The sequence below is a fragment of the Pagrus major genome, chromosome 21 (genome assembly GCF_040436345.1).
Source record: "Pagrus major chromosome 21, Pma_NU_1.0".
Lineage (NCBI taxonomy): Eukaryota > Metazoa > Chordata > Actinopteri > Spariformes > Sparidae > Pagrus > Pagrus major.
In genome coordinates, this window is record NC_133235.1 from 15,462,660 (window position 1) to 15,481,333 (window position 18,674).

Consider the following 18,674-nt stretch of genomic DNA (forward strand, 5'->3'; position numbering starts at 1 on the left):
GCGACATCCCAGACTAACTGCTAGTTTGTGAAAACTCAAGCTGTCATGTTTTTTAGACTGTGGCCCAACAGCTAAATTAGGTCTCCAAACTAATGTTAGTGTAAGTGTTGTTATTAATTTAATAAGTTTTTGCAGCAAGCCCTCAAATGTGGTTATCAAACCATTGTGACAAATATATGTAACAGAGGCAAGTATTTTACAGTTTGACAATAAACTTTATTGGCTAAAATGACATCATAGCACTGAACAGTAAACTTAAGTAGGAATTCAATAAATATATATTTCCCGGACAACATATACACTGATACTGATGCATCTGTGATAGGCCAATGTGGACCAATAATATCGGTCAGCCACTATTGGTTGGGCTCTAATCTGCAGTACCTGTGTGGCTCCTCTGACCCTGCTGTTCTCACCTGTTGTGACACTGTACGCTCCTTAATCTGTTCAGATATCCCACTAATCACCAACACATCAAATCACTCCAAATCCATTTCCCCATATCTGCTGGTTTAACACAACTGACAGGAGGAGCTGCCTTGGTAATTTATTTACTATCGACATCCCAGTGTGAATAAGTCCACTGTGATTTAAATATATATATACATTTTTTTATATTTGGTGGTTGGAGGATGTGTCTGGTTGTTCCATAGCCGTCATAACATCACCACAATTTACAGTCAATGCTTGGCCTTAAAATATCATTTTCCAGTGTACATTACCATAGCCAGGCCCATCTCATAGGACTCCTATTGACTGCTTTGTGACTTGCAACATCCTTATCAATTATCCCCACAGTTTAGCCCTCAACTCATATAACCCTGTGAGTCTAATTCATCCCAACTGACTCTGCATCCATCAGGTTACGACCGAATTCACTATAACTTTGCGTCTCTTTCTTTACACACCACAGACTGCACATTACATTCCTCCCCTTTACTGAAAATGTGACTTATTTTTGGTTGTGTGCTTGAGACGGTGGCACTCTAAAATAATCTGTCTTCATAAGCCTAAATTTTCTCTGCCCTCCCACCAAAGACACACACACACACACACACAGTGACACACACACACACACACACACACACAGTGACACACAGTAACACACAATGTAGAAAGCTAGCACAGAGCACGGTTCTGCTTTGTGTTGATGTATGGGAGAGTCTGGGAATGGAAGGATACAAGTGCGGCCTGGCTTGGGAAGAGACAGGGAGAGAGAGAGAGGGAGAGGAGTGGTATGGACTGACTGGGGTTGCTATGGGAACCCAGCTGCTAAAAGCAGGCAGGGTCAGTGTGGAACAGAGGCTGTGTGCAGCAGGAGCGAAGGGATGCCACACAGAGGCCAGATTGTGAATTACACAAACAGCACACAGGCCTCGACTGCTTGAGTTCGGGCTGAGTTTCACCCAGAAAATCTGCATGTTTAAGATGTGAAAATGACAATTAAAAAAGGATTTTTACTTCCTTTGTTTAATGGAGATTCAGCACTCGGTTCATGCTTATGCAATCCACAGTGATACTGTAGACTCCCCTGTCTGATATTAGTCATTGGTTATTGACTTTTGATTAGGGGAAAAGAGGAAAAGCTCATTTTCACTGGGTCACCGGTTGACTTCCAAGCGGAACAACTAATTTGACATGGAGGCTGCGGTTGTTTATGGGCGAGAGAACTGAAACCTGCTCGATATTGTTGATTAGACTATTTATATTTGGTTTTCTATTTTTGGCACAGACTAATTCAGTAGCTGACAGATAGTGTATCGATGCTGTGCCTCAATATTATTTAGAGAAACCCATAAGTCAATTTCACTGTGAGGACTGTAGTTTGGAGCTCCACACGGGACATGGTTCAGGCCAGACAGAGTCCCGCTATTCCCACTGTAGCTTGAATTTGGGGGCTGAGTCTATTTTAAGCAGAGGTAATGTAATGGTCCAGGTAGACACTGAGCAGAGACAAAAGGGCATTACAATGTATTTTACATTTTTATACAACACCTTTCAAAACCATGACTTGATGCGGCCCTGGAAGGCGAATTGGCGGCCTTGAGATAAAGCAGGCACTTTTGTTTACACAAGATTTGGTTTGACTTTCACGAGTGTCTCCGTTCTTGCTCCTATATTTAGGAAGTACCCACTGAGCCGTTGATGGATTTGTCTAGTTTCAGATCCATCTCCCAAACTGCACAGTGTTCCTGTTTGGATGGATGAGTTGAACCCCGGGCTCAGATCTTTCCACCAGGTGACCAGGATCCTGCACAGCTCCACCTCCACTCTGTCTCACTGCAAATGGCTCTCTGTGTGCTCTACCCGCTCAGTCTGTGTTCTGTGACGAGCTGTGTAGTGCAGCTGGTTTTGTTGTGATACTGGGTGTGTTTTGTGTGTTGAGAAGGACGATGAAGCATAAAGGAAAAGTTTTCAGCTTGAAATATCAGATCACAGTTTGACAGGAAGTACTGCTAAAATGATTGGTCATTTAATAGATTCATAGAATAAATGGCAACTAATTTGATAATCTCATTGATATTTCAAGTAAGAACACCAAATGTTTTCTGTTTCTAGCTTGTACAGTGTGAGTACGACCCATGAAATAATAACTTATCTAAGTTATATTTATAATATATATTTTATGGTGAACTGAATATCACCATACTTGTGAATATCACTGATATTTGGTCGGACAAAAAAGTAGAGACTGGCCGATACTTGATTTTTGGGACCTATGCCGATACAGAAGTGATATATCAGCCGATACACACAAATCTTATACATTGACTCTTTAGATGTGGTTATCAAACACTTGTGAAAAAGATATATAATGGCCGCAGGAATAAACTTTATTGTCTAACATGACATCACTGCACGTATCTTTTCTGCTTTATAATCTCCAAAAAGAGTTTTCAAATTAGTGCATTTCGAGCAACATATATGCCAATGCGGATATACTGTATCTGTCAGTCTTCAAAAACAAAATATATAAACATGTCTCTGGGCTTTCTGTGCAATTATATTGTGCTTTTGGTGATAAAATGTTGAGGAGAAATAATTGTGAGTTGTAGCCCCTTTAGTAGCCCCTTTAGTACCCAAAAGTCATATTTAGGTTAAAATATAATTAATATCATGGGTCGTTACTTTGGTCATGGAATAAAATAAAACATGGCACAGAAGCAACAAAAACATGCAAATAAAGCATCACCAGCTGCTGCCAGTGTGTTGCTGCTGCTGCTGCCATGTCCAGCAGTGAGTTTTATAGCACTGTCACCAGTCAGCTGGAGACTAAAGTGAAAGTCCATTATGCTGGCCCGGGCAGCTCAAAATATGGAAACTATTGATCGGCTCCTCTACACTGCTAATTAAAGATGGTCCACTATTTGTAAAAAGTCAACCCAATTATCAAATGAGCACATGAGGCTGGGCGCTGTTGGTTGGTGTGAAGGTTGCCTGTCTGTTGGAGGGAGGGGACTTTTTTCCAGCGCTGTTGAAACTTCTCACTGTCTTTGAACGGAATCACAACTGGCTCTTTGTTTTCTTGTTACATGCGGTTTGTTTTGGCTTTAATTTGAATGTTAAAATGAAATTGTTGTCATTTGTTTCCCGTCTTTTGGAGCTGGCTACTTTTATTCTGTTTGTGGGCTTTGTTTATATTTAGGCCTGATTGTTAATTTGTTTGTTGTGGCTCACTGAAAGCTTGTATCAATGCGCTGGTTCAGGGAGAAGCCCCCCCATACAGCTTGGTGACCTATGTCCCCAGGCCCCCTAAACTACCACCACCATCTACTCCCTTTTCTGCTCAATGGGCTGCAACATGTGACCTGGACCACGTGGGTGCTGAGGCCTGAGGGCCCCCACTGCATCTACTGTCCCTCAACATATTGGTGTGTCTGTGTCTGTGTCTGTGTATGTGTGTGTGTGTGTGTGTGAGAGAGAGAGAGAGAGAGAGAGAGAGAGAGAGAGAGGATTCATGCTTGTGTCTGTGTTTTATGGAAAGATGAGGCCAACAACACAGAAAGACCAGGCCAAGTCAAGTGATACTGTCCACAACAAAGCCTATACATAGCAACACAGACCGGCCCGCAGGACGAGTACAACTTGTTTTGGCTAAATACAGAGACGACCCAGCCCTGCAGACAGAAAGAGAGGGACTGGAATAGACAAGATAGTAGTGGAGGTTTTTTATATTTAACCTGCCAATTAAGAACAAACTGTCATGGAACAGTACAAGGCCTTTTCATAGGGAGGTCAGTGTGTAAGAATAAAAAGATAAAACACAAATCCACAGCTGTTTTAATGTGGTTTGATGGTTTTAAAGTACAAAAAGGAAATATCAAAGCTTAAACCTTGTGAAAGCATCATAACAAATAATAAATTAGAATTTCCCATCATCTATTGCACACATACTAAGAAAAAAAGTAGAAAACTGCAGGCCTGTTATCCGTCAAATCCACAAATCTGACAAAATGACCACATCACATGTGACTGTGATCACACACTCTGATGCCAGTAGAGAACAGTTTTTTGGGAGGAAATTGAAGAAACCAACACAAACCACAGATTTACCCGGACCTGAGCTTGTCTATTTGTAGCGCTGGAGCAGAACAGAACAGCCGTAGTCACTGAAAAATGCACCCAAACCTTTTGATAAGGATTTATCTGTACGGCCCCTCAGTAATCAATGTTATCTTTTTTGCCGTTTTTCCTGGATCTAGGACCCTTGTTCTTTTTTCTCGCAGGGTACAAGGACTATATTTGGCTCTCCAGTGCTCTACCAATAGTACTTCTGTCACATGGCAGTCAGAAAGCGCTCAGTAATTATAACCTAGCTGGGTTTTTGCAAGCAAGGCTGACTAAAAATACTCCCACATTGTTTCAGTGATGGGGCAAAGACTGGAGGTTTTTTGGAGGTTTTGCCTGTTTTTGTGTGTCTGTGTCTGCTCAGGGGGGTTGAGTGCGTGAGACACTTAACTTCAGATACAGTTCAGTGGGTTTGCTGGTTGTGCTCATCGTGGTTCCAGGGAAGCACTAATTAACAATTAGATACAATTAATTGTGTGATTTGCTAAATGTTGTTCTTGAACCAACATCTTGTTTGACTTCCGAGCTCTCGTTTAAGCCACTACATGTCTGCATGTTGCTAAGTTGACCACGTTTGTGTTTTTGTCCCTGCTTTAGCAAACACTGTTTTGTTTACGTTGCCCTCTGTGTCTTTAAAGAGCTGGAACAGATGAAGATTCATTCGAACAATAGATATTCAGTTAATTTATTAAGTGAAACTCATAACAAGACATAACAAGCAATTCAAAGACATCACCCTGGGTTTTAGGAAACATGGAGGACATTTGTCATTAAATGATTGATCGAGAAAATAATCAATGATAAAAATGAAATAAAGGTTCATTGCAGCTCTAATCCAGTAAGGCTGAAGATATATTTTGAATGCATTTGCGACACTTAGGATATAATATTTGGCAAACCTTTTTTAGAGCCTTCATTGTTTACATCACTTTTTTATTTTTTATTGAGAATCAACAGCTAAAACTGTACTTTCACGAAAAATAGAAAAAGAGAAATATAAATATAGATAGAAACGGTCTCCATATTTTATCAGAGTTATTTAGAGGGGCAATATGCCAGAATTTTAGTTCATAACATTGAAAAATTGCCTTAAGTTATCAACAGAATGTGAACGAATTACAATTTTTGACTTTTTTAATATTTATGAATTGTGTTGAGGAGATATCCACTAAACTTAGAATGCTAACCGGCTAGCCACAGCCCGTATTGTTCCAATACTTGCTGTAAGGCTAACTGAGCTAACTAGCTAACAGCAGCTAGCTAGTACACTTGGTAGCAGATGGCATTTACTGGTGATATAACTCTGCCCTGTTCCCTTGGAGTATGAATTCAACAGGTGGCCAATTCTTAAATATTGCACTAGAACTGCTAAGAGAAAACCTCAGTTTTTCCAGCTTTACATTGTACAGGACAAGAATAAGATGGAGGCAAAGTGTGTTTCATTTCAATTTAAGAGAATTAAATGCCTGGTTAGCAGGTGCTGGCCAAGACCATGGTGTGGTGAGACACAACTTAGAGCTCCTTGTTAGGTGGGATGCCAAAAATGTCAAAAAGGGGATTTGGATCCATTACTACATCATACACTTTTTGTAATGCGTAAAATATTCTAGATCAAAGGTTTGTCAATCTCATGCATCAGATGCTGCGAGCACTGGGGTATATTTTCGGCCATTTATGGTTAGTGTAATTAATTCTGTGTATTCTGTACCACAAACAGAGGATGTGTCCTGTTGTTCATCATCAACGCTGAGCCCTAAATTCTGCTCCCATGTTTCTCTAGTTTGAAGGGGGAAACCTTTGCTACTTTTTTGGCCTCTTTCGACTGTCTCTAATACTGCCCTCTGTAGTCAGTAGAAATGGCTATCATGTCACTCTCAATCATGAAAGCACACAAGGAGTTGCTAATTCAATCTGGTGGTTAATGAGATTGAACTGGAGAGAAATAAGAAAAAAAACTTGGTTCTTACATAAAAACTTGTGTGTTTGTGTTGTGACGAGGGGTCATGAGGCGATGTAAATTTGTTTTAACTACAAGTGAATTAAAAGTATGAAAATAAGTTAGCAGTGGTTATAAAGTTCACAGGAAGTGTTCAAGTTTCGGGTTACGGTGTTAAAGGTCTTCAGAGTGGATAACGTTAAGGAGAAGTTTATGGTCAAAAAGGTTCAACAGTTCAGTTTTGTAAAAGTAACAACTGTCCAAAGGTCAAGGTAAAGTTAAAGACAAGGTGTGGACTGAACTAGAAAGGAATTGTGGGTGTATTTCATGCTGGATCAGACTGAGGAGACGATTTGGCACACACCTTGTTTGGTTAATAAGTACAAAGTGTAATGTACACTAAAATAATAAAAGAGCTATATTTGGATGCTACTTTAAGCTGTGGTAACATGTGGCATGCATGTGTCATTTTTGTGACACTGAAGTAATATAAAGCAAGTCAATAAAATATTAATAGATGGTATTCAGTTGCTGGCCTAATCACATACAAACAGATATTGTGTTTGTTTTTTCATGTCAGACTGAATGTAGACCTCTCATTTTGCACGTTATATCCACATGAAAATGAATCCCCCACCCTTTCCTCCATGTTGTGTCTGGTGAAACAGTCGATGCATCCACTGTACATAAACTCTATGTGAGAAAGTCTAGTGCTCTCTCAGAAACAGCATCACTTCTCCTTTTGTGTGGACAGAAATAAAGTCAGTGTGATGAAAACGGTGTTGTCAGAGCACATGAGCAGTGTCTGTGTTATCTAATGCTTCATAATAGAGCATTCATTCTCAGTTATTTAGGTCTACATGGGTATGTTAGGTGTGCTACTTTTAGGGTTGAGATGGAAATGAACTGATAAAGCTTTCCTGGCTGAAACCATACAGAAACTAATCTTCTTTGCATCAGCGTTCTTATATGCTGAAGCCGCGTTGACTGTCTTGTGACATCCGGAAGCCACAGACGGTGTGGGTGAAACATGAAGGATGGTTAGATGGTCCACATCTGTGTCCTACATACAGGATCCACTCACCATCTTCAGGTGTAGGCAGGCAACTCTTCTCCTCCAGAGATACCTGACACCCCTTTATTTCCTCTGCTGTATCTTTACTGAATTTACTCTCATCGGAAAACATTGTATCATTCGCTCTCTTTATTTATTATTCCTTGATAGTATTGGTGACTACTTTGTAGTACTGATAAGTGATTCTAATTTAATTTAGGAACTAAAATGACTCTATGCGCTGGCAGAGGTATGCGCTGTAGAGCGCATACCTCTACAGCCACATCAAATTTGACAGAAGTTAATGGGATCTATTTTGGGTCAAGACCAATACTCCATCCAAGTTTTTTGTTAATCCATTTAGTAGTTTTTGCGTCATCCTGCTGACAAACCAACTAACCATCAATCTGACACGGGTGAAAACAAAACAGAAATCCATTAAACTACTTTTTTGTGCGAAATTTGAAAAAAATAAAGTAGCAAGACTCCAGACTTTCACATTCCCTTTGTCTGACCTGTCAAGCTTAGAAGTTAAATGTGTTAAAACAATGCATTGTGCTTTGTTTACTAGTTTTCACAGTTGGAAAATAAACATTATATTTATGAAAGTACAGGAAGAAATGATGCATGTTTTTAATCTTAGAAGTAGATTGTCAATTTGATTCTTGTAAATTCCCTCTGCTTAAACAGCCTGGGTTTAAACCTTTTAATGAAATAATAGTTTTTTTGTGACTAGCAGCAGACATAACTAATGAACAGGCTAATTAGTCCAATCAAAGGCCAGACTGAGGTTGTTAAAGGGCCACAAGGGCCACACATTTGAATAGTTGGTTCATCAACCAACAGTACTCTCAAACTAAAAGATAATTTCATGTAATTTAAGAAAGAGGGAAGCGGTGAGTTTTCACATTTAAGTTGTTCGAACCATCAAATTTGCCTCTTTTGTGCTGAAATTATTTGAAAAATTGTCAAAATATTTTCCATTTATTTGTTATACTCTTTGATTGATTTTGAGTTAGAGTGAAAGAGGTTATGCCTCCTTTCTTTGACTTTTAAAGTAGGGCTAAACAATTAATACAAATATTGGCAAAATCGCCATATGGCCACGTGCCAAATCCGAATAAAAAAAAAAAAAATGTCTTTGCTAAAGGTCAAATATGTGAAAAAACAGCATTATAATGATGTACTGTTTTGCTCCAAATCTTGTTCTCCAGATGTGAGAAAACATGTTAGTTTGGCACAGACACCATCATAATGACTTGTTTTCCAGTGAAAATGGTGATTCCCACTAACTGTGAATCATATTGCAGATATTTCTGTCAAAATATTCATGATATGATTTTCTTTCTTTTTTTTTAACCATCTTGTGCAGCCCTATTTTAAAGGTATTGGCATTTTTTTTTCAGAGTAAACAAATTACATTTCATGCTAGCAAACATCTTTGTATCTCTCTTATTCTTAGGAGCATTTTGCTTTGAGCCATTGCTCATAATTAGCAGTAGTCGCTAGCCAAGTTTTGCTTAAATATGCGAGTGGCTGGTAGAATTGCTTTACCTAAAAGCCAGTCTGGTAAAATTAAAAAAACATTCACTAGCCATTTGGCTCTGAGCCTGTTTGCTCCTGGAGTAAGTCAGTTCAGCAAGCAGAAAGCTAAGTGTCTAAATTGTCTGGGGGGACCTATTGAATGTTGAATGGCTGTTTTGGAAAATATACATCTCTATTCTTACTTGTCTTGATATAAAGCTTCATATTGTGTGTCAACATGTAACTTGTGTCTGTAAGTACCTTCTCCAAAGCAGGACCTCTCTTTTCTTTAAGTCTACACACATTTCGGCCCTTGCAGCAGCATTGTTGGAGTCTTTTAATTGTGTGGTTGGGACCATCCAGGGGTCTGTGTGACCGTGTGTCCCCAGCCCCGGTGTCCTGGGCCTGCTGTGCTGCAGAGAGGCCCAGCTGCTGCTGCTGCTGCTGCTGCTGCTGCACATGCTCTCTCTGTAGTGAAGAGATGGCAACAGCAAGCTGTCTAACCTCCACAATAACCACCTTATGTAATCACTCTGGCTAGAGACAGACCAAAATAGCCCAGACTGAGCAGCCCTGCCCTCTTGTGGCAACTAGCTGCCTTAACACCGGCCTGCCGAGCCTTTATAGGGAGTCAGACATGGCGGCCGCCTTTTGCAGCATCCTGTGTAGCTTCTATGAACGTCTGAATAACTGTTGAACTGAGGCAGCAGAAAAGAGAGATTAAATGATGATGCAGCAACTGTGACATGTGATCAGATTTGAATATTTTGATTAATAGATTGGTTCAAATAAAGAGATAAAATGGTGTTTGCATTGGTGTAGCATGAAAGTGGCCTTGGTTTTCTCTGTGAGAGGAGCTCTGGTTCCCTGTTTATTTGTTTTTTTTAGGCATGTAAAATAAGTTTTAGAAATCAGTATTTACGGAGACATATCTCATATTTTACTTTTCATATGTAGTGACATTAAATTGTTCTCAGCTTTTATGTTCCCAAAAACGATCTTAGTACAAAATCTAAGTCTGTTGTGTTTCTCTCTTTGCAGTTTCCTGGACAGAATTGACTCCGTAAGACAGAACGACTACACACCAACGGACCAGGTCAGTCCTCATCTTAATGTGCATACGTTATAGTTTGCAAATCACCACCAAAGGCTGCTTTATTGAATCGAATATGTCTTCATTTCCATGGTTCACAGGACCTGCTACGCTGCCGAGTGTTAACTTCAGGGATTTTCGAGACGAGGTTCCAAGTAGACAAAGTGAACTTTCAGTAAGTCTTTCACTCGGACATGAAACACACATGATCATGACCTCTCACCACAGTAGTTCATTCTTTTTGTATTAACATCTTTTATCAACATTAAGCTGAGTCAAAGACCAGCTTCATCCGTGCTGATAATTCTCCGAAAGTTAAGTCCACACATGTTTTCCTGAAAAGGAGGCTCCCCGGGCGTTTTTCCATTTTTCTGCGAATAAGTTCCCACAAAACATTATTGAGGCAACATGCTTTTTAAAAAACATTAGCCCTCACGGGTATCACTGCTATATTTATTGTGTCCTCGTGTTAACAGCCTGAAATGTCATATGTTTGTACTTGTAACAGCATGTGTCCTTTAACAAAAAACTGAGCTCTTGTGTCGGCGGCAGGATAAAAACGTCATTAGGTGCCTAAAATGTAAATTGAATCGTCTGCGGTCGACTGGTATGATTTCTGAGCCAGCTGAGAAGTTACTGACCATCGGTTACAGCCAATAGAAGTTAGAGTAAATGTTTTGTAACTGCTTTGATGATGTCAGATTAGATGACCCAGTTACGCAGTCGCAGACACAACAGACTTATTCTGCCATCTGAAACGGGCCTTTGTATCAAATTATATCACCCTGAATGATTGATATAAATGCGCGGGATATGACTTCCCTTTGGGTGTGCATTTTTCATTATTCAGCTTTGATGCCTTGCAAACACCCAGTCAGGGTCACACAGGGTAGCGAGTGTGTGCAAAATAAGCTGTTCTTCATATCATTTATTCATGAATTGATTTTTTTATGCGTCTTGTCCCTTTAAGATCTGAGATCAGGAGCAGATTTAACTCGAGACAGAAAATCTTTTGTGATAGTCTTTAAAAAATGTATCTCTGTGTGAATAATCATTAAGATAAAAAAGAGCGTAAATGATCTGATATAGTATAGTACCTAGAGACATGAACTCTTTGATTAAAGAGGGCAGCAGCGAGTGTGTTGTTGTGTCTGACCCAGTATTTTGTCTCCTCCATAGCATGTTTGATGTTGGAGGCCAGAGAGATGAAAGGAGAAAATGGATCCAGTGCTTTAACGGTAAGACTTTCAGCCTTTTTGTTCTTGTTCTCCTTCAAACAGCTGGGCTATATGTCCTCGACCAATGACACATTCTCCTCCCTTCACATCTTGTCTGTCTTAAAGTATTGTCTGCCAGCTTCAGTGTCACATCACCTCTTATTTTTGGGTTGCTACTCACACGTGTGTGATGTCAGAGAGCTGCCCTGATGTAGTTCCTCTCCTCTCCTTCTAGACGTCACTGCTATCATCTTCGTGGTGGCCAGCAGCAGCTACAATATGGTAATAAGGGAAGATAATAACACCAACAGGCTACGGGAAGCCCTGGACCTCTTCCGCAGTATTTGGAACAACAGGTGAGTCTGAAACAGGAGTGAAGTTTCCCCTGGAGCCACAAGTTTTCTACTCCTTTCTCATCTTTCTTACTACTAGAGAACTACTGAGAATATTTTTTAGGTTCTTTACTCCTCTAATATAGTGAACTGAATATAAGACATCTGAGGACATCATCTTGGGATTTGGACCTTTAATTGTTTTTTTTTAATTCATTTAAATTCATTTTACACTACATTTTTATTTGCAACCCTTTTTTGTTGCAGCAATTAGTTGAATAGCTATTTTGATAATCGATCAATCGCTGCAGTCATTGTTTTAGCAAAAATGTGAAACATATGCTGGTTCCAGCTTCTTAAGTGGCTGGAGAAGTTCTTGTCAAAAATATCCACTTCTTTGTCACCACAGCCACAGCTGGAAATTGTCCCGAGGTGTCCTTAACAATATCCGGTGGTTTTGACAGTTACAAATGTTGACACGCAGTCTCAAACTGCGGCCACTGGCTTGGCAGCCTCTTGTCTATAGATCACGTCCTTAAAACACAGAGAATTGTATCATCACACCTCCATGTCATAGAAAATAAACTGATTCGCCAATGATTGTTAGTTCCAGCTCTTGACTTTCTTTGAGCAGATTAAGGGGGCCTAATTGTTTAACTTCCAAAAAGGCCCAAAAATGCCCGTCAGATATGGCTAAATAAATGTCTTCTCATAAACCAAAGAGTTGTTAATTTAAGTAAGTCCAAAAAGACGAAATGCTAACCGCTGAGTTTCCTTTCTGATGCATTCAAAACCTCATCGTAATGCTATTTGTTGTTTGTTTTTCAGATGGTTACGCACTATATCGGTCATATTATTCCTGAACAAGCAGGACATGCTGGCTGAGAAAGTATTAGCTGGAAAATCCAAAATTGAAGACTACTTCCCTGAATATGCTCGCTACACCATACCAAATGAAGGTTTGTGCCCTGCTAAAGCACCCAAAGTACTAATAGAGTTCTTCATTGTGAGAGCTGGTGTTGACTGTGGGCCTGTTGTTCTTTTAGCAACTCCTGAACCTGGTGAAGACCCAAGAGTGACGAGAGCTAAGTTCTTCATCCGAGACGAGTTTCTTGTAAGTTTGTCACCGTCTTGTCCTTTTAATTAATAACTAACTGAGTATATTCATGCCAAATAGAAACACAAGCTGCGTATTTCATGTTGAGTCTGCAAATTGCTACTTTCTAAAGAGGACTGTCCGACCTCCTTGTTGTCTGAGGATGTGCTGCTGGATGCCGATCATTAGCCATAATATCATAAGTAGGGGTAGACTGATTATTTGCCCTGGCCGATAATCAGGCCGATATTCAGCATATTACACTGAGATTGCCGATAAAATAAACTAATTTAAAAATGCAGCATCCTCTCACACAATTACCCACAATCCTAAAGTGTAACAGTGACGTGTCTGATCGGTGGAGCTACCATGGAAATGTTTACCATCAAAAGTTACTGCTACTACAGTCGGAACGTTTGTTACGTTTACCACAGAGCAACCGTGATTTCCCTTTCTGCAGTTTTTTGGGGAGATGAGGAAGTGTCCACAGTGGTGAAAATCGCTACTAGTCAGGCCTTTTGTGATGAGGAAGTGTCCACAGTGGTGAAAATCGCTACTAGTCAGGCCTTTTGTGAGAAAGGAATCATTCACAATGGTTTATGGGATGAGTAGTCTTTCACTATTTAAATTATTATGTCCACCTTTTTGCTCCAAATCAAATGTTTTATGGTCAAGTCATCTAGTAGTTGTTTGACTTGGTTCTCAATAATACGTTGATACTGTTCTCAAGGATATACTCGACACTCAGTCAGCTGCTCAGATGGCTCAAAGCTGAAATCAGTCAGCTGAAGGAACTTGTTACGTAAGATAATATGATGCTTTAAAGTAAGGTCAAAGGTCAGGGGTAACAACTTAGCTAAAGGCACTTAAAGGTAAAAAAAGGAGCATAAAGGGACATTTAACCCCAAATTCAAAAATACATTTCCTCACTTACCTGTAGTGCTATTCAGCCATCTGGATTGTTTTTGTGAACTTTGGCAATTTTTTTGATATCATCTGGAAAGATGTCTGCCTTCTCTCGAATATAATGTAACTAATTTAGATGGCACCAAAAATACATTTGAAAAACGAAGTCATGACCCAGTTACTCAAGATAATCCACAGACCTCGTTGGGAGCAATTCAACTTCAACTTTCAACTTTGTCCTTGAAGGGCAATTAAAAATAAAAAAAAACATGACATAGATAAAAAATACATAATACTGTGATCCTCAGACGACCATCCTATCAGGTTAAGTTTCTATAGGCACTATTTTCTTTCTACTGAACTACACCCACTGTATCACTGCGCAGAAGGAAGCTTGCATCTACTCTTGGACACGAGGCTCGTGCTCGTGACAGAGGGGGATGTCCTCATTCTGTAATGTTAGCTAGCTCAGTTAGCTTTGTCAGGTAGCCTCTCGCCCATGAGAGGTTGCACTACTGCGTGGTGATATGGAAAGAAAATCGGTCCAACATCAAACCAATCTAGATGTATAAATAGCACTACAGGTAGGAGGAAAAATATGTATTCCAGATTATCAGATTATATTCCACATCCTGACGTCTGTCCCGTTTCTCCCTCTCAGCGGATCAGCACTGCGAGTGGCGATGGCAGACACTACTGCTACCCCCACTTCACCTGCGCCGTGGACACAGAGAACATCCGGCGGGTGTTCAACGACTGCCGGGACATCATCCAGAGAATGCACCTGCGGCAGTACGAACTCTTGTGATGGGAGACAGCCTCCGTCAGCCTTCTGTGTTTTTTCTCCACCATTCTGCATCCTTGACGAACCCTTCCTCCTCCTCCTCCTCTTACTCCTCCTCCTCTCTTACCCCTCCTCCCCCCCAAAGAAACCCTCAACAACCCCTGACCACCCCTCCTGTCGAGGACTATGAAGTACTACTGAAGTGTGTCAAATCCTCTTCCTCTTCTTAACTTCTTAGCTTTTTGTACTTCTTCTTTTTGAGACCGATTCATCCCCATTTCACCGACGTGAAAGGAAGGTTGGGGAACAAAGTTGTTGCGTGCCGCTTATTATTTTTTCTTCTTTTAATCCTTCCTTTTTGAATGCCTTGATTTTTGTCATTCCACTAAGCCTTGGGCTACCTCCTTTTTTTTTTGCCCCTTTGTGTCCTTCTGTTTTTTGGCTTTGTCGTTGGACCTGGACTGGTGGGTGTGGACGTGAAACACACCTACAGGACCTCAGTGTAGAGGCAGCGTATGAGCGTGTGTGCAACGAAGAGAAGGAGGAATGCCATGTGAGCGAGCGCATGTGTGTGTGTTTATGTTTGTGTGTCACCTGCCGGTTAAAGCCGGCACCACCACCATGACCTTTGCCCCCCCTTTTTTTGCCCCCTCTGATGCTTCTCCTCTCTCGACAGAGAGGAACAGGAGGGGGAACCGAGTGGATGAAGAGATAAATGCACTTTGCATCAGGTTCCTTAATAACTTTTTTTTTTCGTTGTTGTTGTTTTTTTTTCTCCAGAGGAAGCATACACACAATGTAGCATCACAATATTTATTACCCTGTCACGATGTTAGCTTGCCGAGCTGCAGGGTGCACCGAGCAGCCGAGAGACATGTGGAGTGAAAGATTAAAAGTGTGAGGGGGCAGGAAACACGATGACACGAAGACGAAGGATTTAAAAATGAAGGAAAAGGGACTGAGCTCTCTGCACCTTAGCCCTGCTGCCTCCACGGACTCGGACCTGCCTCCTTTTTCCACACAAACCATCCTTTTAGCTTAGAGATACTGATGGGAGGGGAGGGTGGGGGGACGGGAGAGAAAAATGTATTGTTCTCTTTTTTTTTTTTTTTTGTTAACTTGTACACTGTGCAAGGTTGAATTATCCTGTACAGACTGTAAAATGTAATATTATTTTGTACAACTTAATTGAAAGAAAAACAAATCTACTTGTAGATCTTTGTGCCTTGATTATGGCTGTACCTGTAAATGAGCTCAGATGTAAGTATGTTTTCGACTGCGCTGTACAGCTTGATGTCAATCTCTATCAGCAGCGGAAGACTGCGGGTAGGGGACTTTCTCTGTAGAGTTTAGTTTTTTCTGGTTTATAAAAAAAGAGGAAATGCTGTTTAGTAAAAAATAAAAAATAGGGAAAAAATCCTAAAAACCTGTATACATTATGCAAATTAACCACTTACCTGCAGTGAAGACCAGATGTTGCAGCGCCATGCCTTTTTTTTTCTTTTGTTGGTTTTATTTTTCCTCCTTTTATTTTTCTGTTTGTTTGTTTTTTTTTTTGAATTTCACAGCTTTAAACAAACATTGGAAATCCATTGAAAGTGTCCAAATTGCAACCTGGTGTTGTTTTAATAGGAACCAACGTTTTTTCGATATGAAGTGTGTCTGAGATCTGTACTGATGTGCGTGCCTGTGCGCATGTGTACATAAAACAAACATAGACTCACAGACGCATTGTGTGTGTGTGCGTGCGTGTGTGAGGGCGAGTGAGCGTTGTGTGTAAAATTTTATAAATGTATGTACATGTAAATTTATAGGTCTATATAAATATATATGTACAATTATACATGTTTAATTATGTGTGTGCCTAGGTGTACATACCTATGTATGTATACGGTAAATATGTATACATACACACATAGGAAAGCATGTTTAGAATGGAGATGAATAAATGAGAGCGTGCAATATTAGTGATTCTTTGGTCCTTTGGAGCCATACCCGATGGCACAGGCACTATGAATGTGTGAGCAGCACCCAACAAGACGAGCTCTTCTCCTTGTACAAACAGCATCAGCCTTTTCTTCTGCTACAGTACACGTCTATCCCCGAAAGAGAGTGAACTGACTGGAGGTGCAAAAACCTTGTTTGGCCTGGGAGGATGATTAAATGACATTTTTATTTTCTTTAAATAAAGAGGCACATTAGAGGACTTTGCTTTATTTCCATCTTGGTGTCCAGTTGTGTCCAGATTTGTTACCACTGAAGGGTTTTTTCTTTCTTTTCAGAGCTGCAATGATTAATCGATTAGTTGTCAACTATTAATTGAACCGTCAACTATTTTGATAATTGAGTCACTGGTTTGGGTAATTTTTTAAAAGAAAAAAAAAGCAGGTAAAAATTATCTGATTGCAGCTTCTTAAATGTGAATATTTTCTGGTTTCTTTACTCCTCTGTGACATTTAACTGAATATTTTTGCGTTGTGGGAAAAAAAGACATTTGAGGACGTCATCTTAGGCTTTTGGAAACACTGATTGATCATTTTTCATGATATTCTGAGTTTTTATGGACCAGACAACTAATCGATTAATCAAGACAATGATCTACAGATCAGTGTTCAATGAAAATAATTGCCGGATGCAATTTATTGCCTGCTATTTTGGTAACCGATTAATCGTTTCAGTCATTTTCTCAAGCAAAAATGTCAAACATTTGCTAGTCCAGCTTCTTAATGTAAGGATTAGCTCCTTTTCTTTGTCATTTATGAAACTGAATCAAGAGTTTGTGGGTTCTGGTTTCACAAAAGCAGCAATTTGAAGACTTCACATTGGGCTTTGTGAAAGTGTGATTAACATTTTTCACAATCTTTTGAATCATTTTATAGAATCAAATTGTGAAAACAAGGTAGATTAATCCAGAGTGAAATAACATTTGCAGCCCTATTCAGGTTGTCGGCTTGTCTTTAAAAATCATAAAATGTCTTAAATTCAATTTTATACATTTTTGGCCTTAAAAGTAATGACAAGTCTTACATTTAAATTTGTGAGGTATTAATTGCCACAAATGTTTTATCTTATTTAATTATTCCATCCTTTACTTTCTTTGAGTCCACATTTCTGATTTAAACCTACCACTGAACCAATAATGTCTTTTTACTTTATACTTGCACTTAAACCTAACTCACTCTAATAACTATATTACTACATTAAACCAGCCACTGCACAGGACCACATAGTACACACTGTACCTACCTTACATAACTCACCTGCAATGCCTGAATAATAATAAGATGATTTGTTCAAAAATCAAAGTCATAAGGGGCACTGTGTTGATTTGGAGAAGAAATATAAACTCAGAATTTTTATATTTACAATATAAATTAGGTAATTATACAAACTCAGAAATATTAATTTTTTCCATAACTGAATAAACAAGCTGTTCTCAGAGGAAAATAAGGTCACCAGAACAGTTTGAAGCTAGAAAGGTGGCAGGGTCCGCCACATATAAACAAAGTAAAACAGCATGAAGTTGTGTTGTCCTTTAAGGTCAGTTTGTTTATTCAGTCATGAGAGTTTGTTTATTTAGTTTGTTTAGGAAAACTACAGAGTGCACCTTTAAATTTGGTTTGACCGTATCGTGACAAGGTCTTAAAAAGCATTAAAGTGTATGATACCTGTAGACATCCTGCTGTCCAGGATGCTACAGTGGAGTTAATGCGCGGGGCCTCAGTGTACACAGGTACATGTGTGGTGGTGGTACATTCAGTATCTTTACTGTGTTTCAGCAGAGTTGTTGTGGTATAAATACAGCAGACACTTTGACTGGTCATGGTAGGAAAAGAACAGCTGGTACTAATAACATTAAAGATGGCGTCAGTCCTGTGGAGTCGACTTGACTTGAGGATGATTTTACAGTTGATAGACGAAACAGTTAATTGATATATCATGAAACAGAGTATCATTAATGAAAATAATCATTAGATGCAGCCCTGGTTTAAATTAAGTATCTTTTGGACCGGTCAAACCAAAGCAATCTGAAGATGCTTTCGGCGAACTTACTTCATACTTCATTATTTTGCTGGAAAAATAATCTAAAAATCCAATATTGGTGTTTGTTGATTTGCAATGCTACTAAATATGGCCTCACACACAGAGATATTACAGTGAGT

At 39.6% G+C, this 18,674-nt stretch overlaps 1 protein-coding gene across 3 annotated transcripts in view; it reads left to right on the top strand.

Annotated features, from left to right (window-relative positions):
* LOC141017372 (guanine nucleotide-binding protein G(olf) subunit alpha) overlaps window positions 1–16,733 on the top strand; it is a 54,651-nt gene extending 37,918 nt beyond the window's left edge. For 2 of the 3 annotated variants that reach the window (XM_073492063.1, XM_073492066.1), the window contains exons 6-12: window positions 10,125–10,179; window positions 10,278–10,351; window positions 11,356–11,414; window positions 11,629–11,749; window positions 12,554–12,684; window positions 12,772–12,839; window positions 14,389–16,733. In XM_073492063.1, the coding sequence (XP_073348164.1) occupies window positions 10,125–10,179; window positions 10,278–10,351; window positions 11,356–11,414; window positions 11,629–11,749; window positions 12,554–12,684; window positions 12,772–12,839; window positions 14,389–14,535 (655 nt within the window). In that variant the 3' untranslated portion in view covers window positions 14,536–16,733. Of the gene's footprint in view, window positions 1–10,124; window positions 10,180–10,277; window positions 10,352–11,355; window positions 11,415–11,628; window positions 11,750–12,553; window positions 12,840–14,388 lie in introns of all 3 variants that reach the window. The other variant, XM_073492064.1, reaches the window with a different exon arrangement.
* Window positions 16,734–18,674: the final 1,941 nt, after the last annotated feature.